Here is a 20,606-nt window from a genome sequence, read left to right on the forward strand (position 1 = left end):
TTTACATACTGTGCCTCAGTGTGCCTCCATCCCACATAAATAGCAAACTCAGAATTGTATGATCCTTATTTTTGTCAGGTCTTGCTAAACAAACCCTTTAATATCATCTATGATGATTGCTTGAGGGGGGTTCACTGGTCCAGGCTCTGTGATTTGGGTTTGTATATGTGGCTTCTTGTCCCACTGCCCAGTAAAGTTTTGGGGTTGGAGTGGACCTGGGCATTGTCTGTTCTAAGATGTTCACCATGTGAGGTGATCCCACTTTGATAAGAGGAGTGCCCAATGCAGAATATTATTGCAGGTTGGAGATTTGATGGTTTACCTAGTTGTTTTCCTGACCACAAAACTAAACTATTAGCCTTGGTGATTTTAATGAAATATGTTATTATTTCATTACTTGATTTTATTGTAGTTTGTGGATTTTAATGATCCAGTGTTGTAAATCAGTTTGAGGGCTTTGGAATGGGAAGTATTAAATACATTTCCAAACAGGATAATCAGTACAAGAGTTGGTGATTAGGGGACCTTCAGATATTTGATCTCATAATCTCTTACTATTAGCTTGGCTATGTTGGTTAGGGCAGATGTCACAGTCCAGCAACTTTGGATAGCCACAGGTTTCCCAATTCTGTCTCTCTAGGAAGGGAAGTGTCCCTTATGGATCCAGTTCTCCTGGCATTCTAGTGGGGTGCCGTCCACTTCACATCTCTGTACTGAAAAAAAAATCAGCTTTATGCTCTAGAGAGATGAGCTGGGAGTTTCTATTCAGTGTAGCTTGTGCAGAATAAGTTCCTGATGGATGCAGTCCAGACTAATTTTCATACTAATAATAGCAGATTGTCAGTTGTAACAGAGTGTAATTGGATCTTGGTATGGAATCAGAAATCCTTGTTATGTTCTGCATTTCACCACTTCCTGTGGAAAGCCAATTCATAATCATGTTAAATGAGGTCTATCCCCTTGGCTCCCTGTTCACGGGCTTGTTGCTTGCTTACATCATTAATATTATAATTGTACTTAGCTTTCTATCACTGCACTGCTAGCATCCATATTACTGTTACAGTGGTCTGTACATTCTCATATGTGCACTTCAGCGCTTCTTTCATTAGCTTTTGTATTGCTCAGAAGGCATTTGTTCAGAAAGCCTAAATCTTTTGTTGTGGGAATAAAGCAGTGTTGGCACTTTATCCCTAAGCATAACATTTCCAGTTTGGTACTTTAACCCTTAAAAATGAAACCCCACCAATCAATCTTTCTTGTCTGCATGTAGTTGCCTACAGCTAGAATAAAGTGTGTGAGCTCTCATTCTCTCGCAGCCTCTTACAGTAGAAATGAGTTAATATATTGGCAGCAGAATAACCATCAGCAATCAGCCTGTAGCTGTTTACTAATGAACTCCCAGATGAATGGGGGTGTGTGGGGGTGTGGAATCCAGGATCCTTGTTTCACTCGAGGCTGTACAAGAACATAATGCTTCAGCTGTGGGAAGAAAAGCAACTTAGATGCCATATAAATAAATGCTATTTGCTCATGGCTCAAAATGCAGATCATGGAAGCCTCAAGCTACAATACAAATCAAAAGTAATAGATGAGTTTACCAGACAGACACCATGTAAAGATTCTTTTGTGTCTCTGCTTCTTAAACTTTTGGAATCTCTCACTTTGAACCCCACTTAGAACCTTTGGAAAATTTGATAGGATCTTTCAGGTACTTTCAGAAGGGAGGTATGTGTATACCTGTATAATCTGATGAAGGTTTGTTTGTGTGTGTGTGTTTTAAATTTGAGAATAATAGGACAAGAAAGGTGAAAATTGCTATAGATTGTTGATTTGGAATCTGTTACATTGGTTGGAATCATGTTGGTGTTTGTGTAAGGTTGGCATCACATATTGTGGTTAATTTACAAGGTGCAGAGTTGTGCACTCAGGTGTAAGAGCAGGTGTGCATCTGAGATGACACTCTGGGACATTGTCAATCAGCCTCAATTAGTCATCGCAAGTGATGCTAACCTTAGGCAAACATTGGCTTTTGATATTAATGCAAATTCCCATTTAGGGATTAGGTTAACCTGAAATATTTTCTCAATCTTGTCCTTTTTTTATTTATTTGATTTCTATACCGCCCATCTAAGTTTCAAAACAATCCTTTTCAGTTAAAAGTTAGAAGTGTTTTCACAACTCGAGCTGCACCACTTCATTTAAACAGTATTGAAAAAGGATGCTAAGCCAGTTCTGTCTGCTTTTAGTTAGGAATCCTAGTCAAGACTATTTCTTAGAGTGGCAATTACATATCATGGTATTAAGTAGCACCTGCATGTTGTGTGATCTTCCTGCACTGGAAAACCAGGCCTCCGTGAGTGATGGCTGTAGCCAGAGCTGAACACAAGCAGGACTATTTGGACAGATGTGATTTACAAAGCAGGGTTAATCTCCTGAAAATCTTGGGGGGTTAACTCTTCCCTACTTTTGTTCCCTTTTTATTTTGTGCAGCACTTGTTTTTAAAAGCTGATTCTTGCTCTGTTTCTTTTACTGACACAGTTAAAGTTGGGAACTCTGGCAAAGTGAGCTCGGATCATAGCACTGGAAACGAGTTGCAACCAGAGCAGGGGGCAAGGAAAGAGGGCTTGACCCTTGTTTTTCTTCCTGCCATTGCGAAGCCTGTGATATCCCTACAAATAGGATGATTCTCCCAAATTACTCAGGCAGACATATAAGCTTGTCAGTGAGTAAGCCAAATAATATCTGCTTTTAATTTATTGCTAGAATATGTAGCTTGAATAAACATTATATTTTTCAATTTACCTCTATGGAATTTACTGTTGTTAGTTACATTTACGATGCGCCTTTCCTCTAGTGAAGTAAATATGGTATTTATGTCTCATAGTCCAGGCTTTATACTGGTGTGGGCACCTTAAGAGGGTCCAAGAGCCATCTTCCACCACTCCTGGGCCCACCATTGGCCAACTACCCAGTCCCAGAAAACTGGAGGTACTAGGAAGTTTGCATGTGCAGGTATATTGGCCAAATCGATGTGCAAGGGGAACACATGCTATTTTCGAGGGATCTCCAGCCACAGAGAGGATTCTGGAGTTGCAGTTTTTCTCTTTCCTCCCCTCCTTGCTTGTGAAAGTGAAAGGCCAGCAATCATGCACTGCAGAAATGGTGTGCAGTGCATGATTGCTGGCCTTGCTCTATGTACAACACTGTAAAGGAGGTCAGGCTGGGAGATGTTAATGTATGTTCTGATGTAGACATCAGGCCACTGTTTGGAAGTTGATATCGCCTCATCAAAGTGTGATTCTTCTCTCTCTCCTCCCATCTCCTGCTCTTCTAGGCTTCAGCAGACAAATGGTGGAGATTCTTCAAAAGCACAACATTGCGTTTAGTAGCTTTGATATATTTTCTGATGAAGAAGTACGCCAAGGATTGAAAACCTATTCCAACTGGCCCACCTACCCCCAGTTATATGTAGCTGGAGAACTTATAGGTGGACTGGATATTGTTAAGGTCAGAAAATGAAAGATCTGCATTTTTCAAAGCCATGTCCTAGTTTGAAAATCCTATTCCTAATGAATGCAAAATAATTATATTTCCAGGAACTTGAGGCTTCTGGAGAACTGAATACGATCTGCCCCAAGGCAAACAAATTAGAAGACAGGTGAGGTCCATGTTGTTTTCTGTTGGGCTACTGTCATGAGAGGAAATTGCACGTAATCCATTACTTTGTTGTTCCATGATGAAAATTTCTGATGTTTTTAAAAAACACATATATAGTATGCAGAACTGCATTTTGTGGAGGGGAACTCAAACCACAGGTTTATGATTGATTTTTTTGGACAATAGCAGCATCTCTCCCCCCCCCCATCTTTCAGTCCAGTAAATTAGTTTGAGCTGTCCTTTCTGAACCGTACACTAAAGTTATAGTAGTAGTGCTGGGGCACTGGCTCTTGAGATGTACTTAGACTTCAAATTCCATTAGCCCTGGCCATGGTAGCCCAGTTATCGGGAAGAATGGAAGTCATTTTTGTAACATCTGGTACATTTTCCCCATGCATTTGAGGATTATGATGAATATACATCTAGTTGCTCTCATGCAGCTTACAGCTGAATAAAAATGTCAACCACTTTCAGGTACAACACTGAATTCTAAAGTATTTTTCAGTAAAATTGCATATTAACTAGAAGCCATCCTGAAAAGATTTCATATATCTAGGCAAGTTAAATAGGTTTGTACCTGGCACCAAAACAGTTTCTGATCTGTCCTCATCGAATGTCCCTAGGTAGATTTTAGAATTTCAAAGATTTTGGATGAACTTGTATCTCTTTTATAAATCTCAGATCTCTTAACTCAATATGGAGAACAAAACAAAACTTGAAACTGTTGGAGAATAATTTTTCTGTTTGCATTCCAAAAATGTTCTTTTTCTGAAATAATTAAAATGCTCCTGGTTATAATATTACTTTTAAATAATGAAACGTTCAAGGCAAGATGGTCATGTGCATTTCTACCTGGCCTTTACCCTCCACTTCATCAGTAATATCTAAGCACAATTAGAAATTTGAATTGCAAAACTTTCGTGAGTTGCAAAGCACAGTACAGATAATGATGCCCTGTTTCCCCAGAAATAAGACCTAACCTGAAAATAAGCCCTGGTATGGTTTTTCAGGATGCTTGTAATATAAGCCCGACCCCCAAAATAAGTCCCAGTTAAGTGAAACCCCGCCCTCCACCATTGTGCAGCATTGTGCAGCAACCAGAAGATGACACGACTGTAAAATAAAACATCCACTGAAAATAAGCCCTAATGTGTTATTTGGAGCAAAAATATAAGACCCTGTCTTATTTTCGGTAGTTCCAGGAATGCAGCCCAGGGCAAAGATCTTATGGTCTACTTTGGTATCCTGTGCTTTCTGCAGCCCCTGTACAACTTAAAAATCTGTTCCATAAGGTTTCCCAATTCTCTAGAGCAGCTTTTAGGGGTTTTTTGGGGGGTGTTCTATGGGAGGAAGGGGGATTAGACTAGATCCAGTGGGATCCAATGGGTGAAGAACATTTGGGCTTGATTTGTGGTTCTGCCAAGCATATCTATCTGGCAAGAAGGTGGCAAGGCCTTTGCATAGCACAGCCCCTGGCTTCTCTTGCTGCTGTTGCTGTAATTCAGAGGTCCCCAGCCCCTGGTCTGCAGCCTGGTGCCGGTCCGTGGCCTGAGCGGGACCAGGCCACGGAAACATACCTCCCCCTTGCACACACTCCCCCCGTAGCCTGTTTGCGCCTCCGTGCGCCTGCACCCACGTGAGCGCTCTCCCACCCCTTCGCGCATGTGCATGAGTGCCCCCTTCGCGCTGTGCTGCCCTTTGCACATGCACACAAGCGAGCATGCGCCTTCATGAGCTCCCTTGCACATATGCACGAGCGCATGCATGCTTCTTCGTGCATGCACACAAGCGCAGAAGGGTGTCCCGCCTTCCCCAGCCAGGTCTGTGGGGCTAAAAAGGTTGGGTACCGCTTCTGTAATTACTGTTGCATAAGCCAAACCTACCCAGCAAAATTTAAGCCACTAGATTTTGTACGATTTCACCACCTTGTCACTCCATTTGTGCCGAATTTGACATATTTAAAATTCATTTTGTAAATCTGAATAAACTACATATTATGATGTAGAACAGTTATACTATAGATGAAAACAAAATTTTAAAAAAGCTTAAAAAAAGACTAAAACATGGTGGCACTTTAAAGACTAACTTATTTTTTTAATGTGAGCTTTTGTGGACAACTTCATTAAAAATTATAAAAGTTAGTCTGTAAGGTATAGACACATTTTCTTTTTAACTTTTTAATATTTATTTTATTTTCACCTATAATGCTTGCACAGACTAACACGGCTATCTCTTCTACAACTACAACAATTATATTGTTAAATATAACATTGTTTTTAAATATCACAGGACAATAATGGTGTGGACAAGTAATATGCATTTTGTGTTTCTAAATAACAAAATCCCTTTTTAGATTTGCAGAGGTTAGAGGCAGAATTAAATATAGTGTATTTTTTTTTCTATCTTGAAAATCTCCTTAAAATTGATTGTTCTATTATTAATGGTGATGACTGCTGCTGCTTTGCTGTCCGCATGTCGTTACATTTAGTGTTAGTTAGGAAGAGCTTGCTTAATGGATGGTGATTGCTGTGCACTAAACCAGAATAGGAAATCAGGTGTTCTCCATATGTTTTGGGCTACACTTCTGTAATTCCATGGCAACATAGCCAGTAGTCAGACATCATGTGAATTGTAGTTAAGAACAGGTTCATATTTTGTGTAAGCTGTTAGGACATGTTTGTCAGTACTTACTTTTATGATGCTGAACATTAGGACATTAAAACTTTTTTTTAATTTTTTTTTACGGTCAAAGACCACTAAAACCAAATCAATATAAAATAGATACATAATTATAGTTTTGTAAAGTCAATCAGGGTAATAAAATTCCATTAAAACATGATAAAACAACCCCTTCTGTCCAGTTAATAACTTAATATATTCTTAATATAAGTAAAACCTCAGCCAGTGTTATATTAAAAACATTGTATTATGCATCTAAAATCACCTACCCAAACATTTGATTACGAATAACCATTGCTGCAGCACAGAATTTGGCCACTTGTCTCATAATATAAGGGGTATTGTCAGAGAGTAGCAACTGGACATAATTCTCCTCTGATCTCCCAGAAGATTTACAGATAATAGCTGATAAAAGCTCCATACGAAGATCCCGATAGCAAGCACAGAAAAGGAGAACATGACCAACTGATTCAACTTTATCACTATTACAGGGGCAGAGACAATCTGATGCAGGCAAACCTCGAAATCTTCCCTCCAGAAGCTTAGGAGGAGATACATTGAGCCTAGCTAGTGTAAAAGCCCTTATGGCTTTAGGTGACATAGTGCTGGCTAAATACGAGGAGGTGATAAAGGCAGATTTCTTAAGAAAGTTATATTTCCCTAACTGGCCAATATGGTCCTGTAGTTCACTGTCCCATACCCTTAACTTCACTGCTTTGATGGCGTCCTTGAGACTCATTGCTATAAGTATACTGGGAGAAAAGCCAATTTTTGTTATCTCTTCAGTTGTATGCTTCTTCCGCTCCAACTGAAAGGAATCTAGTAGGATCAGTGGGGTCAAGCCTTCTAATGAAAAAAATCAGTTCAAGCCAGTATTTCACCATAAAGACTTTAGCCCATACTTTAATGGATAGTAACCCAACCTCTAAGCAAAGAGCCACATTGGAATTACAAGGTGGAACTCCAAGAATGACTCTCGCAAATTTGGTCTGAACAATCTCCAGAGGTCATAGATTAGCGTAAGTGAATAGTTGAGAGCCATAAAGCATTTGTGAATACTGGGACTGGGACATTGTTAATGAGCAAAAAGTGTTCAAACCTTGTTAATCCAAATAATTCCACTCTACTATAAAGGTCATTTACTATGTAAAGAAAAGGTATCCTATCACCTATGGCATATACTCAAGTCATTATTAAGTAGTTGTCCCCCAGATATTAGTTTAGCACCAGGAAACTGTGGAAAATCCCCAGATATTTGTCTGCCCACATGTTGAGCAGATGTTTGGAAGAGAAGTGTCTCTGCTTGCTTTCCAACTTGCCCCATGATCCTAGATGTATTCTAGAAGCCTTTGATCCTTTATCAAAATCCTTGCTGGGATTTGCACTAAATGTATTAAGATCAGCAGGTGCATCAGGCTGGTAGGGGAGAGTTTCTAAACATCCTTACAGAACTGTTTCCAGACGTTGGCACTGAACGTGCAAACATTTAAAAGGCAGTTTGAGTGCAGGTGGACAATGGTGGAGTGGCTTATGTGCATGCACCTATGCAGAGGCCTTCTGTTAAAGCCATTAAGTGGGTCCACGTTTGGAAGTGTAACAGTGCAATTCTATTTACATTTGTTGGGTATTAAGTTCTCTTGCACTCAGTGAGGATTATTCCTGCCAGGAAGGTGTGCATAGCATTAGAGCCAGAGTCATGGAATTACAAGAGGAAATGGTTGTTGTGGGTTTTTCGGGCTTCTTGGCCGTGTTCTGAAAGTGGTTCTTCCTAACGTTTCGCCAGTCTCTGTGGCCGGCATCTTCAGAGGATAGCACTGTCCTCTGAAGATGGCCCCTTCCCTTCGCATGGCCCCTTCCCTTCAGAGGACAGAGTGCTGTCCTTTGAAGATGCCGGCCACAGAGACTGGCGAAACGTTAGGAAGAACCACTTTCAGAACACGGCCAAGAAGCCCGAAAAACCCACAACAACCATTAGATTCCAGCCGTGAAAGCCTTCGCGAATACATACAAGAGGAAAGTTCATGTTTGAAAATACTACAGCTAACAGTAACCTTGTCTTTAGAACTTTGTGGCTTCAGTCTAGCGGTGCAGTAAGTCAGTCCATTTGAAATCTGTCAGCTTCGGTTCATCGACATTGCATGGCAAGCCCCTTTCTGAAACAAACAAACAAATGTTCTTGTTTGTAGGTGAAGAATCAAGGCACAGTCATGAAAACCCAAAGCCTGTAACATGAAATTACTGTGTGTTAAGTGCTGATGGAGCAGTAAAATAGCATTTCCTAGTCCTGCAACACAAGCAGACCAAATGCTAAATGTTAAAACATGTACGCTGCTACTTAGGAAAAAGTAAATTGTACTGAAGATGCTTTCTCTGGTTACTAAATAATTTCATTTAATGTCAGAAAAATAAATTGATTTTAAAAGCAGCACCATTACTACTGTACAGACATGCAGTTTTTGATAGAACTTCATATGCATTGCTGGAAATCTTTTTGACCCATATTCTCTTTTAAAAATCTGTTGCATCATCATTGTTTTTACTCTGCTGTTCTAGACTCAAAGACCTGATAAACAAAGCTTCTGTGATGCTATTTATGAAAGGAAATAAACAGGTGAGGTTCTCGGAAGCATTTTTATTTGTTAGTTACCTGTTTTTTCGAAATTAACATTATGGCTGAAAACCTATTTCTCAGCATAGTAAGCCACAACTAGAGTAGGCCCATTTGAAGTAATGGAATTTATGGAAGAGTTCACTCACCAAATCCTGGGTGATTCATTGGGCCTGCTTTAGCTGCATCTTGCTGCACTAAGCAACAGCATTCCAGCCTATGTTTCGTCTCTAGTGTTTGTATATTGTTGTGTATTGCCAAGTTGCTTCAGGCTAATGGTGACCCTATGAACTAACGTCCTCCAGAAGGTCCTGTCTTTAACAGCTATGTTCCTGCCTTGCAAACCAGAGGCTGTGATTTCTTTCAATAAGTCATGTGCTCTTGTGATATGGTTTCCTTTTTTCCTGCTACCTTCCATGTCTCTTAGCATTACATACTGTCTTTTCTATCCTGTCTTTGCATACTAAGTCTAGAGCACAATAGCTTCAGTTTAGTCATTAACTCAGTAGAACTGTGAGAACCAGTGAGAGTTCAGGCATGATTTGATCTAGAAGCAATTTACTTTTCTTTCTAGTAAGGTAAAGGCAACGTTTAGTCCAGTCGTGTCCAACTCTAGCGGGCAGTGCTCATCCCCATTTCCAAGCCGCAGAGCCAGCGTTTGTACGTAGACAGTTTCTGTGGTCACGTGGTCAATGCGACTAGACACGGAACGCCGTTACCTTCCCACCGTGGTGGTACCTATTTATCTACTCACATTTTTATGTGCTTTCAAACGGCTAGGTTGGTAGGAGCTGTGACAATTGACGGGAGCTCACTCCATCGCATGGATTCGATTTTACGACTACTGGTCTTCCGACCATGCAGCACAGAGGCTTCTGCAGTTTAACCCACAGAGCCATCACACCCCCTTTTCTTTCTAGTACTACATGGTATTTATAAAGCTCTCCTCCAACACTACATTTTAAATGAATCAATTTCCCCCAGTGGCTTCCTTCATTGTTCAGCTTGCAGGCAATTCACTATCAAGGACAGGGTTTTTTAGAGGAAGTGCTGTACTTTTTCTGTTACTAACTTGTAGTTAATTTAATAGTGTGACTTTTTCATAGTTTTTAACTCTTTTCACTGTAAAAGCTTGTTTAAATATGTTTAATATTCAAAATGTATTTTAAAATTGTACTCGTGTTTTTAAACTATACTTTAGCTTCTTTGAGAAAGGCAGGATATAAAAGCAAAGCAAAGTAATGCTTCAAGCACTCTCTGGGTGGTTTACAGTTTTAATTCTGCAGGCGACACATTGCCCCTTGCAAGTGAGCTGGGCACTCAATTTATTGATTTCTGAAGGATGGGAGGTTGAGTCAACCTCGAGCCGACTACCTGAGCCCAGGATCTAACTCAGATCATGAGTAAAGTCTTAACTGCAGTATTGCAGTTTAACCACTATGCCACAGGCTCCATAAATCAAATAAATCAAACTAAATAAATTTAGATTTGATTATTTATTAGTTTTATCTTTAACTGTTCTGTAAAACTTCTAACACGGCTTACAAAAGGGAAGGATTTTTTCCCCTTTCTATAGAGCTGACGGGGTGACTATGTTCGTACTAGGGAACCCTGCCGAGGCAGGGGCTTCCACAGATAGCTATGGGAGGGTTCCCTAGTGCCAACATAGCTACTGCGTCAGCTCTAGAGAAAGAAAAAAATGAGACAGCATGCCTGCTCATCACTTCTTGTTTTAGTGCAAATGCTGGGGTTATAGTCTCTGAAGATAAGTTCATTATTAAATGGTATTTATACAGTTCAGTAAATGAATGTTTCCATGTACTCACATCCCTGTCCACACATAAGGACACAATCATGGCAAAACCAGTGAGAACTTGGCTGTGCAAGAGGTTAATTGGCAGCTGCTTTTGCAAGTGTAACATCTATTCTTGCATAAAATGAGTATAGTTTGCTGTGGTTGAATTCTTATTCAGACAGACATTGAAGACAAATCCAGTGGATCTGCTAGGACTTTTTTTTTAGTGTCCAGATGTCTAAGGGGAATTAGAAAATTGTTTTTATATGTTACAAATATTCGTTTGGGTTTGCTTTGTGATACAAATGCCTACAGCCCCTGAACAATACTTTTCAAAGTTGTTTTTTAAATTTCTTACCACAGGCAGTGAAGTGTGGTTTCAGCAAGCAAATTATAGAAATTCTGAACAGCACTGGGTATGTAAGTAGTTTCTGTCTTAAAGACATACATTTTTCTTGTCTTTAACGTGTTTGCTTCTGCACATCTTACACCATCCAGTTTCTGGCTCTCCTTGGTTTTTCAATCCCTGTCACACTTCATTCTTTCTCTTCCCACTGTCATCCACAAGTTCCTTTCCCTCAGCATGTTTTCATCAGGGTTGGATGTCTCCCATGGTTTTGGACTCTATCTATCTGCTATGGGTTTTGAGTCTCAGTAACAGACATCCCTGACCTGCTGTGCATTTTAGCCCCTTCTGAGAAAGTTTCAGCCAAAATCCTGACTCTTTGTACCTCTGGTTCCCTAGTTAACACCAGCAAGAGTAATAGTTGTAAGGTTTTTCGTATTTAGAGAGTTCCTACTTACGTCCTGGCTGGCTGAATTGCTCATTGATTTAGGTATCTGGCTGTGGAGCTGGAAATTGGGAGTTTGAGTCCTCACTTTGTGTCCCAGGAGAAAACTCTTGAACAACTTACACAGTCCCAGGGTATTCCCAGAAGAAGCAAATGGCCCATTTGAGTACTTTCTATATTTAGAAAACCCTGGAAAGTATTGCCATGTGTCAGTTGATGGGATGTAACAGTTGTTATTACTGATGTCATGTGACATTTTCAACTCACATATAGTCTGTCTCATTGCGAGCAGGCCTTGGGAGCCTCAGGTTTGAAGGAGGACATCTTTAGTTATCAGAAATTGCTCCCACCAGATGTTACTTGCATGGGGATATTTTTTTTTGGTAACTAATAAGTTCTTCCTTTCATTTGAGGCTCCTGCAGCTTGTGCAATGAAACTGATGGCATATTATTTGGGCAAGCCACAGGACAAAAGCAGGAACTCTATGGTTGTTAAAGATCCCCCCCTTGCTGGTATTGTCATTATCCTTAGGCAGGTGTGACCTACTCAACAGGATTCTGGCTGTTATATCTAATGGAAGAGTGTTTTACTATGCCTGTATCTCTGAAAAGGCAGTCATTGTTGATCCCATGACAAATGGAGAAAGGGAAAACTTTACAGATATAGGAGGCTCTGCCTCCTTCCCTTCCTGTAACAAGAGAGATTAAGAGGGTTGTTACCCTCAGTTCTGAGTAGCTGCCACAATGTGTTTGTGCATCTTTTTGTTACTGGTAAATGATTTTAATGTTACTGGCAAAGGATAGCATCATAGTTAACATTTCTACTGGTTGCAAGCAAATCCAGTTGCTTTTCCCAACTAGAGTAGACCCATACAGTGAATCACACTTGGTAAATCAACACTGATCTAACGTCAGATTGAATGGATCTACTGTAATTGGGACTACTGCTTAGATTTAGCCTAGAATTACTGTAGTAACATCTACATTGATAAAAATAAATAGCAATATTGAATATAACCATCCTCAATAATATTTGTGCTTTTTTGTTTTAATTTATTTTAGTGTTGATTATGAGACCTTTGATATATTAGAAGATGAAGAGGTATGTTGTTCATTTGCTCTGTTCCTATTAATTGGTTTTGGAAAACTCTGGTATGGAATGTTTAAGATTATTTTTCTTTAGGTGCGGCAAGGATTAAAGAAGTATTCAAATTGGCCAACTTACCCACAGTTGTATGTAAAAGGTGAACTTGTTGGAGGTTTGGATATTGTCAAGGTAAGGAAAGAATGGTAAGATGAGAAGTACCTATAATGTTCACTGCAAAAAAAGATGGCTTGTCCATGTTGATACTTACTGTACTGAGCTCGTAGTTCTGGTTCCCTCGTTATCTGTTCTTTGTAGTGGTATTGATTGTTTTTCAGAGCTCTACAGTGAACCCTTGACTTACAGACGGCTTGACTTACAGACTTTTTGAGTTACAGACTTCTCTGGCCGCAAAATTTAGATTTGACTTGCAGACTGAGATTTGACTTACAGACCAGAAAAAAACCAAAATGGAACAAAAACGGCCTGTTACGGGATTAATCGGTTTTCAATGCACTGTAGCTCAATGGAGACTTGACCTACAGACTTTTTGACCTGCAGCCACTGTTCCAATACAGATTAATTCTGTAAGTCAAAGGTCCACTGTATTGCCTGGACTGTATTTTCCCTGCCTTCCCTGAACCTTTCTTGACTTAAGAAAAAAAGAAACAAAATATCCCCCTCTATTGCTTGAAGGAGGAATAGCAGCTTCCCATTAATTTCTATGGACGGAAAAGAGCCGATACGGATCAAATGGTTTTTAATGCATTCCTATGGGAAATGCAGATTTGACCTGAGAACTTTTTGACTTGAGAACTGCCTTCCAATACGGATTAAGTTCTCAAGTGAAGACCCCACTGTAATAGATTGAGCCCTGAATACCTGAGAGACCGTCTCTCTCCATACTAACCTGCTTGCTTTTTAAGAACCACCAAAGAGGCTTTGTTCAGATCTTGTCTGTGGTTGAGGAACTGTTGGTCTGGACCAGAGCTAAGACTCAGGTTATGGTCGTACTTTTGTGATCATTTGACTCCCTATTTCATCCCACCTGTTTTGGCCAAATAGTCACAGCATTTTGGCCCCGGTAGGCGCCAACTGGGCTGATGACTTCTGTGTAAGTCTTATCTGGTTGTGAAGCATTTTCAGCCTATTGGCTGAAGGCCACTTTGGGAAGGGTCTCAGGGGGGCCATATTATTTCGGTGCCTGGTGTGCTAAAGGCATGGATTGGAATCAAAGCAAACTGTGAGGCCAGAAGTTCCCATTTCCAATACACATTTTGATACTGCCTTCATTTTTAGAGTGTCATCAGTAGTTGATTTTAGTGTGTGATCTTTTAGCTGACTGATCCAAATTACAGACCGGATAGCAAATACATTCCTTATTGTCATATTTGGAACAGTATTACCCTACTTCCTGGCGTTGCCAAATACAGTGGTGCCTCACTTTATGAAATTAATCCGTTTTGGAATGGTGGCCGTAACTCGAAATTTTTGTAAGTTGAAGCACCATTTCCCATTGAAATGCATGGGAACGGGATTACTATGTTGTAGCATTTCAAAAAATGCCCCCAACAATAACAATAATACATTAAAGCACACCTAAAGCCCCATCGGAAGGCACTAGGGCTTAAAAAAAATAAAATAAACAGAGCAAGCCCTGAAGGCTGCAAACAAAACAAAATAAAACAAAAAAAAATCACAGCACAGAAACATAACTCCCCCTCAGCTGAAACCCACCCTGCAAAACCCACCCAGAAGTTTCTAAAAAGCAAAAAGCAGCACCTTACCAGGCAGACTGAAGCTTCCTTTAATGGCACTCGCTCCCCGGCAGATGGCGCCTGGCAACAGGCCCCAGCCGGCACATAGGGCCGCGGCGGCCCTTACTCATGAGTATACCCGCACCAGGGATGGGCAGGGAGTGCACCGGCATCCCCCGCCCGGCAGTGAAATGGAGCCGCCTGCTTCTCCTTCCTCCTGCGCCGCCACTGCACACCCCATCCATGGAGGAGCCCCTCTGACCCGTGCACCCCAGCCCAGCGCCTTCGGTGGGCCTTACTCATGGGTAGACCCGTGCCAGGGATGGGCAGGGAGCGCACCGGCTTCCTGCGCCCAGTGGCGATCTGGAGCCGCCCCTGCCTCTCCTTCCTCTTCCTGTCCCGCAGGAGTAAAAAAGTTCCTTGACCCCCTGCTCTAACTGTTGGGGTGAAAGAGCTACAAAGAAGCAGCCTCTTCGTCACCAGCGGTTTGAATTTCCCACCTTTTCCCCCTGCCTTTTTTTGTTCTTAGGTCGAAGCTCCGCTCGCAAGTCAAAGCAAAAAAGTCGAAATGTTTGTAGGTAGAGACGTTTGTAAGTTGAGGCACCACTGTACTGTATTCCTGTGCATTTCTTATCAGTTTAGCTACCTGTAGTTTCATCTGCTTCTTTACCATCTCAGATTTGTATCATACTGAATTTTCCAAATTTTCCCCTGCCTTGCATTCAGCCATTATGAGGCAAGGCCCAGCTGATCTTTGTCCTTTTGGAAATCCCTGTTAACATGCATGTTTGCTGACATTAAACATTTTAGAAGTTTGAAATTGAATTACTTCATTGGGTCTTTGTGTACTTGACTTTCTAATTAGCTTAACATATTAGCAAAAGAAGCCTTAAATCTCCAGAGTACAAGTGTATTCCCTTCTAATGTAAACACTGAAATGCATTTTCTTGGCAGCAGGTCAGTTACCTTGTATTTAATTTTCATTTGGTTGTTTTTATTTTAAGCTTTTTGACATTGTTTTGTTCCCTTCAAACATTGTGATTACATTTTGTGTAGCAAACTGTCTTATTCCTAAAGAAAGGTAAAGTTTTATTGTATGCTTTTTAAATAAAGCCCCAAGGCAACAAAAATAGATCTGCATTTGTTACAATATCTTCTGATATTTGTGTTCAAGAACACTGAAATACTCTGAAGCCTATTCTTGTCTTGAATGTTTTATAGCCAGTAACAAAGGCATTATAACTCCAGGGTAGACAAAATCAATAAGTCTCATTAGGTTTTAAAAACAAGTTGATGTTAACTACTTCATGTAGCTGGTTTTTTTTAATTTTCAGTGGGTTGCTGGATGTGGTTTTTTTAGTTCTAAAGAGTGAAAAAGTTAGCATATAAATCAATTTTATTCAGCTCTTTTAGCCATTAAAAAAGAAATCTTCAGTGCAGTGTTATGTAGCAATTTTATTTTTTAAAACAAGATCAATGGAGTATGACATTTGAGGTTTTCCTAGCAAGCTAGTTTTAAAGAATAGAGAAATTTGCACAAAACAGTAATTTTTCTATCACATCTATGTTTTGCATAGATGTGTGTTTTAGAAGTTGTTGGGTAAGCTGAGCTAAGACCTCCTGTTTAATAGGTCTCTCCCCCCCCCCCCCGCTTTACATGTGTTCCAGGCTCAATTTTATACTTTTAATGAGAGAGGTAGCTTCCCATATATTTAGCCATGTCGAACCCTCCTGTAACCTACTCCAGCCTGTTTTTCACTGCTAACTGCTGGATAGCTCAGTAGTATATGTATCTGACTGTAGAACCAGAGGTTGCAAGTTCAGTTCCTCTCTTGGCCTCCTTGACAGGGGCTGGACTCAATGATCCATTGGGTCCCTTCCAGTTCTGTAGTTCTAAGATGATGGTGATGATGATGATTATCATTTTCAATAGAAATCTACCTGTGAATGATGATTCTCCCCCCTCCCCCCCAAAGCCCAGCGCAATGAGGAAACCAGCTACTGTATTGTTACAGGACAGAGACAGAGAGGGAAGTGGTGGGGGGCATTGGGCCAGTATTCCTGGCAGCAGCCACATCTTTGCTGTGATATGTACTTTTAGACTCAGATTAACATGCTGATGTGCTTTTTGAATTTGCAGAATATGAAAATAAGTCACTCCTTCTGGGCTCCTGGTGAGCATGTTGTCAAAAAAGTTACAGCATAGAAATAAAAGTTACAGAGATTCTTCCCAGGTGGTTGTTGATCAGTGTCGGCCCAAGATACTATGTTGACTGAAGCAAAAGGCATGATGCTGCCTTCCCCCTATTGTGAAGACTAGTGGCAGGTCAATGCTAGCCCTCAGACCCTATAATCCCTCCCCCTCCCGGTTACTTTTGTGCCTTCAGACTTTCCCTGATTGCAAGCTTTTTTTTTTAAAAAAGTGTCTTGCTGCTTCTGGAGACCTTCTAATTAGGTCATCAACTCTCCATCCCTGTGTCTTTCAAAAATAGAAGTAGGCCATTTCTGCTTTCATTTTCTGTTGCAGTTTGACATTTTTTGGTGGCCAGTGTAGCCCTAGCATATTCTTGGGGTCAGAAAATTGGCTTTAAGGTCCATCAGAGAGGTTCCCCAGTGGCCTTTACAGAAGTAAATTGGGAAGTGAATCTTTCTTCAATACTGGTGAAAGGACTCCCATTTCAGTATCACCTGAGGACACTTGGCTAGATTACAGGGCTCAGGACAGGCTGCATAGCTTGTCCAGTCCCCAGTATAGTCTTTCAGTACCTTGCTAGTAAATGCACCTAAGATGATTGCCTATTTACACTATAGCACTGGCCAGGCTACAATTTTCTTCATCAGGAGTGTTTGATCTTTTCTGTCCCTCTTCTAAATAATCCACAGTGGTCATGGTCCTCTGGCAGCTAACCTGCGGCAGTCATGTATTGGGTGATAGAAAAGATTCCCCCTCCACTTGAGACCTGTCCATGAGAATAGATTCCTGGGTTTCCATCTAAGTGAGAGAAGTGTCCTTTTCTGCCCTGATGTTTGAATCAGGGAAGGTTTCCAGATGTGTGGCTGACAAACCTATGAGTGAGTGACACTCATGAGATGAATAGAATGTTGACTTTATTTTTCTTGTGTACCAGTAAGTACAAATTAAAAAAATCTAAATGATAAACAACATCATCAGTTTGAGGTTAAAATTCTTCTGGTAGAACTGCTGAATTGTTGAATAAATCAGCTTCTCTATGTACATCCATCTCTTAATGCTCTGCTCTCCCTGCTTTGTTTCCAGGATCTAAATGAAAATGGTGAATTGTTGTCTATACTGAAAGGAGAAAACTAATGCAAATGAACACGTTGACAAAGACAAATTCGAAATGCAAACCGTATGATTATTAATTGCACTGGAACAATTCATCACCTAGCTTTGGCAGAAGAAGTGGAATGCTGGTTTCTGACTTCATACTTCACCTGGTCATGCTAGAGATGTATGTAAATGTAGGTTTTCGCCCCACATAGAAGGTGATGAGCATCTTAAAACTGAATTAAAGCTGGAGTTTAAAAATGTGTGTGGTGTTCTGTCCTTTCTTTTCCCCCTTCTGTGCACAAATATGTTCTTCTATGGTGCAAGTAGTCTTGGTCAAAAGAAAAACCAAAAGCCGATCCTGTAGCTTCTGATCTTTTTCATCATTTTATTTATTATAAATCATGTGCTCTGGTCATACAGGGGTGAACTTGTACAAACCTTAGAAAGAGATGCTGAAGTTCCTACAAAGGAGGTCTAATTCAGGAATACATGTGGCATCTGACCAGAAGTAATGCAAATTTCAGGGGTGCACATGGTGAGACTTCAGTCAAGTCAGAAGAAACTAGTATTGTTCATAACTGTCACGAATCATGGCCATTCACCAAATTTGCTGATGGCACAAACATCTTGGCATTCGATAAGATGCCATAGAATTATTGTTGTTGTTGAAGTTAGCTAGCACAGCTGCTCCTTTGGAAACTTAGCATTATTCCATCCCTTCTGGTAGTAATCCCTGTATGCATTTTTATAACAGTGCATGTAAAGAGTTCCCAAATGGATAGCTAAAACACCTTCATTTTTAAAGAAGATCGGGAACTTCAGTCCCTTTAAGAATAAAGCTAAGCAACAAATGCTGACAGTAACTCAACTAACACAGGGCCACTGAAAAATGTGAGGTGATTATTGGCTTATGGGGTTTAAGAGGACAGCATAGTGTTTGGCAGTATTTCTGTTGGAAGATGCAGACGCTATAACATTTTGTTGTACATCCACTTGTGTTAGATATGGGTGTTATCTTTTAAAACACATTGGGTAATCAATTGAAGTTAAAATCAATGGTACTCCATGCTGGGTGAACTTGAGATAAAATCTTGTGCTTGTTGATGTGACACATCCAATCTCCTTCAGTTATTTCTTCTCTGCAGGATTGCATGTTTCAGCCAGAATTCTTAATAGAAATGGATGAGAGCGAGGAACGTAACCAACTGAGTTGTTAGACTAGTGGCTCATGAGGCTGTTCACCATCTGGGCATGTCTTCTAATGCTCACTTCCTGCCTTTCTTAGCTGATGTTATGATAGGAAGAATTGTGAAGGAAGTAGGTTTAAATCTGTACTTAAACTGTATTCAGCTGTGCTTCTGAACCTCAGAGATGGGAGATTATCATGCAAATGGCATAGCCCTTGCCCCTGGATTCTCTGCAGTGGAAACCATCCTTTTGTGCTGTCCTAATAGGCTTTTAAAATCTTACCGTATTTTTCTGTTTATAAGACACCCCCATTTATAAGATGCCTCCCCTTTCTAACCCCAAAATTAAGAAAACGTAGCTTTGAGGATTCAGCCTCTAGACTCAGAATGCTCGGACATTAAGAGTCCCTGTTGAATCTGAGCCTACAAGCTCCACCTCCAACTGAGGTATGTTCTAGTTGGTATGTTCAGCATCAGCTAATGACAGTTCCATAAGGCTCGTGATTGGGAGAAGCTAAGCCTCATGATTGAAAGAAGCCTTTTTACAGAGGCAAGGTACAGGCTGTTTTGTTCCTTGTAAAAGATGCCTCTCAATTTTTAGTGTGATGATTTTAGGAAAATAGCATCTTATACATGGAAAAATATGGTACCTGACTCTTCTTTAAAGTGCCACCCAGATCTTTGTATAGGTGTTGCCTGCCATGTTGAGTACATTTAGCTAAACGTCCTTGGCAAAGTTCTTGTGTTTCTCTTTATCTGAAATCCAATGGCTATTGAGATTCTGGGGAATAAATGTATTTATTTATCACCTACATATTTCTCTGGCTGCAACAATAATAAAGCACACAATATAAAATAATGCAATCAAGATAAAATATGTTGTCCATAAAATAGGTGATCGGCTGAACTACTGTACTACTTACCGGAAGACTTGCAAAAGTAGGTACGTTTTCAACACCCATTTCAAACTAAGATTGGCACCTATGATGCAGAATACGCTTTATTCTGATATTAGAAGGAAGGGTGTTATCTACAATGGGTGCTGTCCTTGCTAAACGCCCTACTTTGAGTGGCTGTATAGTGAACCTTGGAAGCATGTGGCACTGCCAGGTGGACCAGAGGAAAAAACTAGGTATAATGACAGTTTTGCATGCAATAACGGTGTCAGTGGGAGGATTTACAGTTCAATGTGATTGTCCTTTGCCACTAGGTTCTTTTCCTGCCTCTGGCTTTCGAGGCAAGGCTGTGCCCACTCTTTGTATTTGTTTCCATTGTTTTAGTTGATAGCCCTTCTCTCTCAGACCTGACCAAGCAACAAGCCATTGAGGGTCTTTTCTGCGAGGTGGAGGCTCCCCTTCCCCTCCTCCTGACTGTGACAACAATTGGTAACTAAATAAAGATGTCCTTTTCTACTTCAAATGTTCAGAGTGATTTTATCATACAGAGTGCTATTTTGCATGTAGAAGAATCCCAAGGGGTGGTGGAGGTTTGTTTCTGCATGATGAGACTGAGCTGATCTCTACATTTACTGTATGTGTTGTTTTTTTCTGCCTGATATTCTGCTAACTAAAAGGAATAATTAGAATTCCGCAATAAAACCAAAGCAAAAAACTCATGTTCTTAAGGGCAATGGACATGAATCTCGTTTATCGGACTTTCCTTCTCATCCCAGCCTCCAGTTAGCTGACTAGGAATTGCTCAGTGTGACTGTTCTATGTGATACATTTGTATACCATTATGCCTTTCTGTCATGGC

The 20,606-nt window shown here is 40.5% G+C and overlaps 1 protein-coding gene across 2 annotated transcripts in view; it reads left to right on the plus strand.

Moving 5' to 3' along the window:
• GLRX3 (glutaredoxin 3) overlaps positions 1-17,924 on the plus strand; it is a 31,021-nt gene extending 13,097 nt beyond the window's left edge. For both annotated transcript variants that reach the window (XM_020786099.3, XM_078391225.1), the window contains 7 exons: positions 3,336-3,508; positions 3,598-3,659; positions 8,891-8,948; positions 11,104-11,156; positions 12,594-12,633; positions 12,715-12,807; positions 17,650-17,924. In XM_020786099.3, coding sequence (XP_020641758.3) covers positions 3,336-3,508; positions 3,598-3,659; positions 8,891-8,948; positions 11,104-11,156; positions 12,594-12,633; positions 12,715-12,807; positions 17,650-17,700 — 530 coding nt within the window. In that variant the 3' untranslated portion in view covers positions 17,701-17,924. The remainder of the gene's footprint in view (positions 1-3,335; positions 3,509-3,597; positions 3,660-8,890; positions 8,949-11,103; positions 11,157-12,593; positions 12,634-12,714; positions 12,808-17,649) is intronic.
• The last annotated feature ends 2,682 nt before the right edge of the window (positions 17,925-20,606 follow it).

This window comes from Pogona vitticeps, chromosome 3, assembly GCF_051106095.1.
Source record: "Pogona vitticeps strain Pit_001003342236 chromosome 3, PviZW2.1, whole genome shotgun sequence".
Classification (NCBI taxonomy): domain Eukaryota; kingdom Metazoa; phylum Chordata; class Lepidosauria; order Squamata; family Agamidae; genus Pogona; species Pogona vitticeps.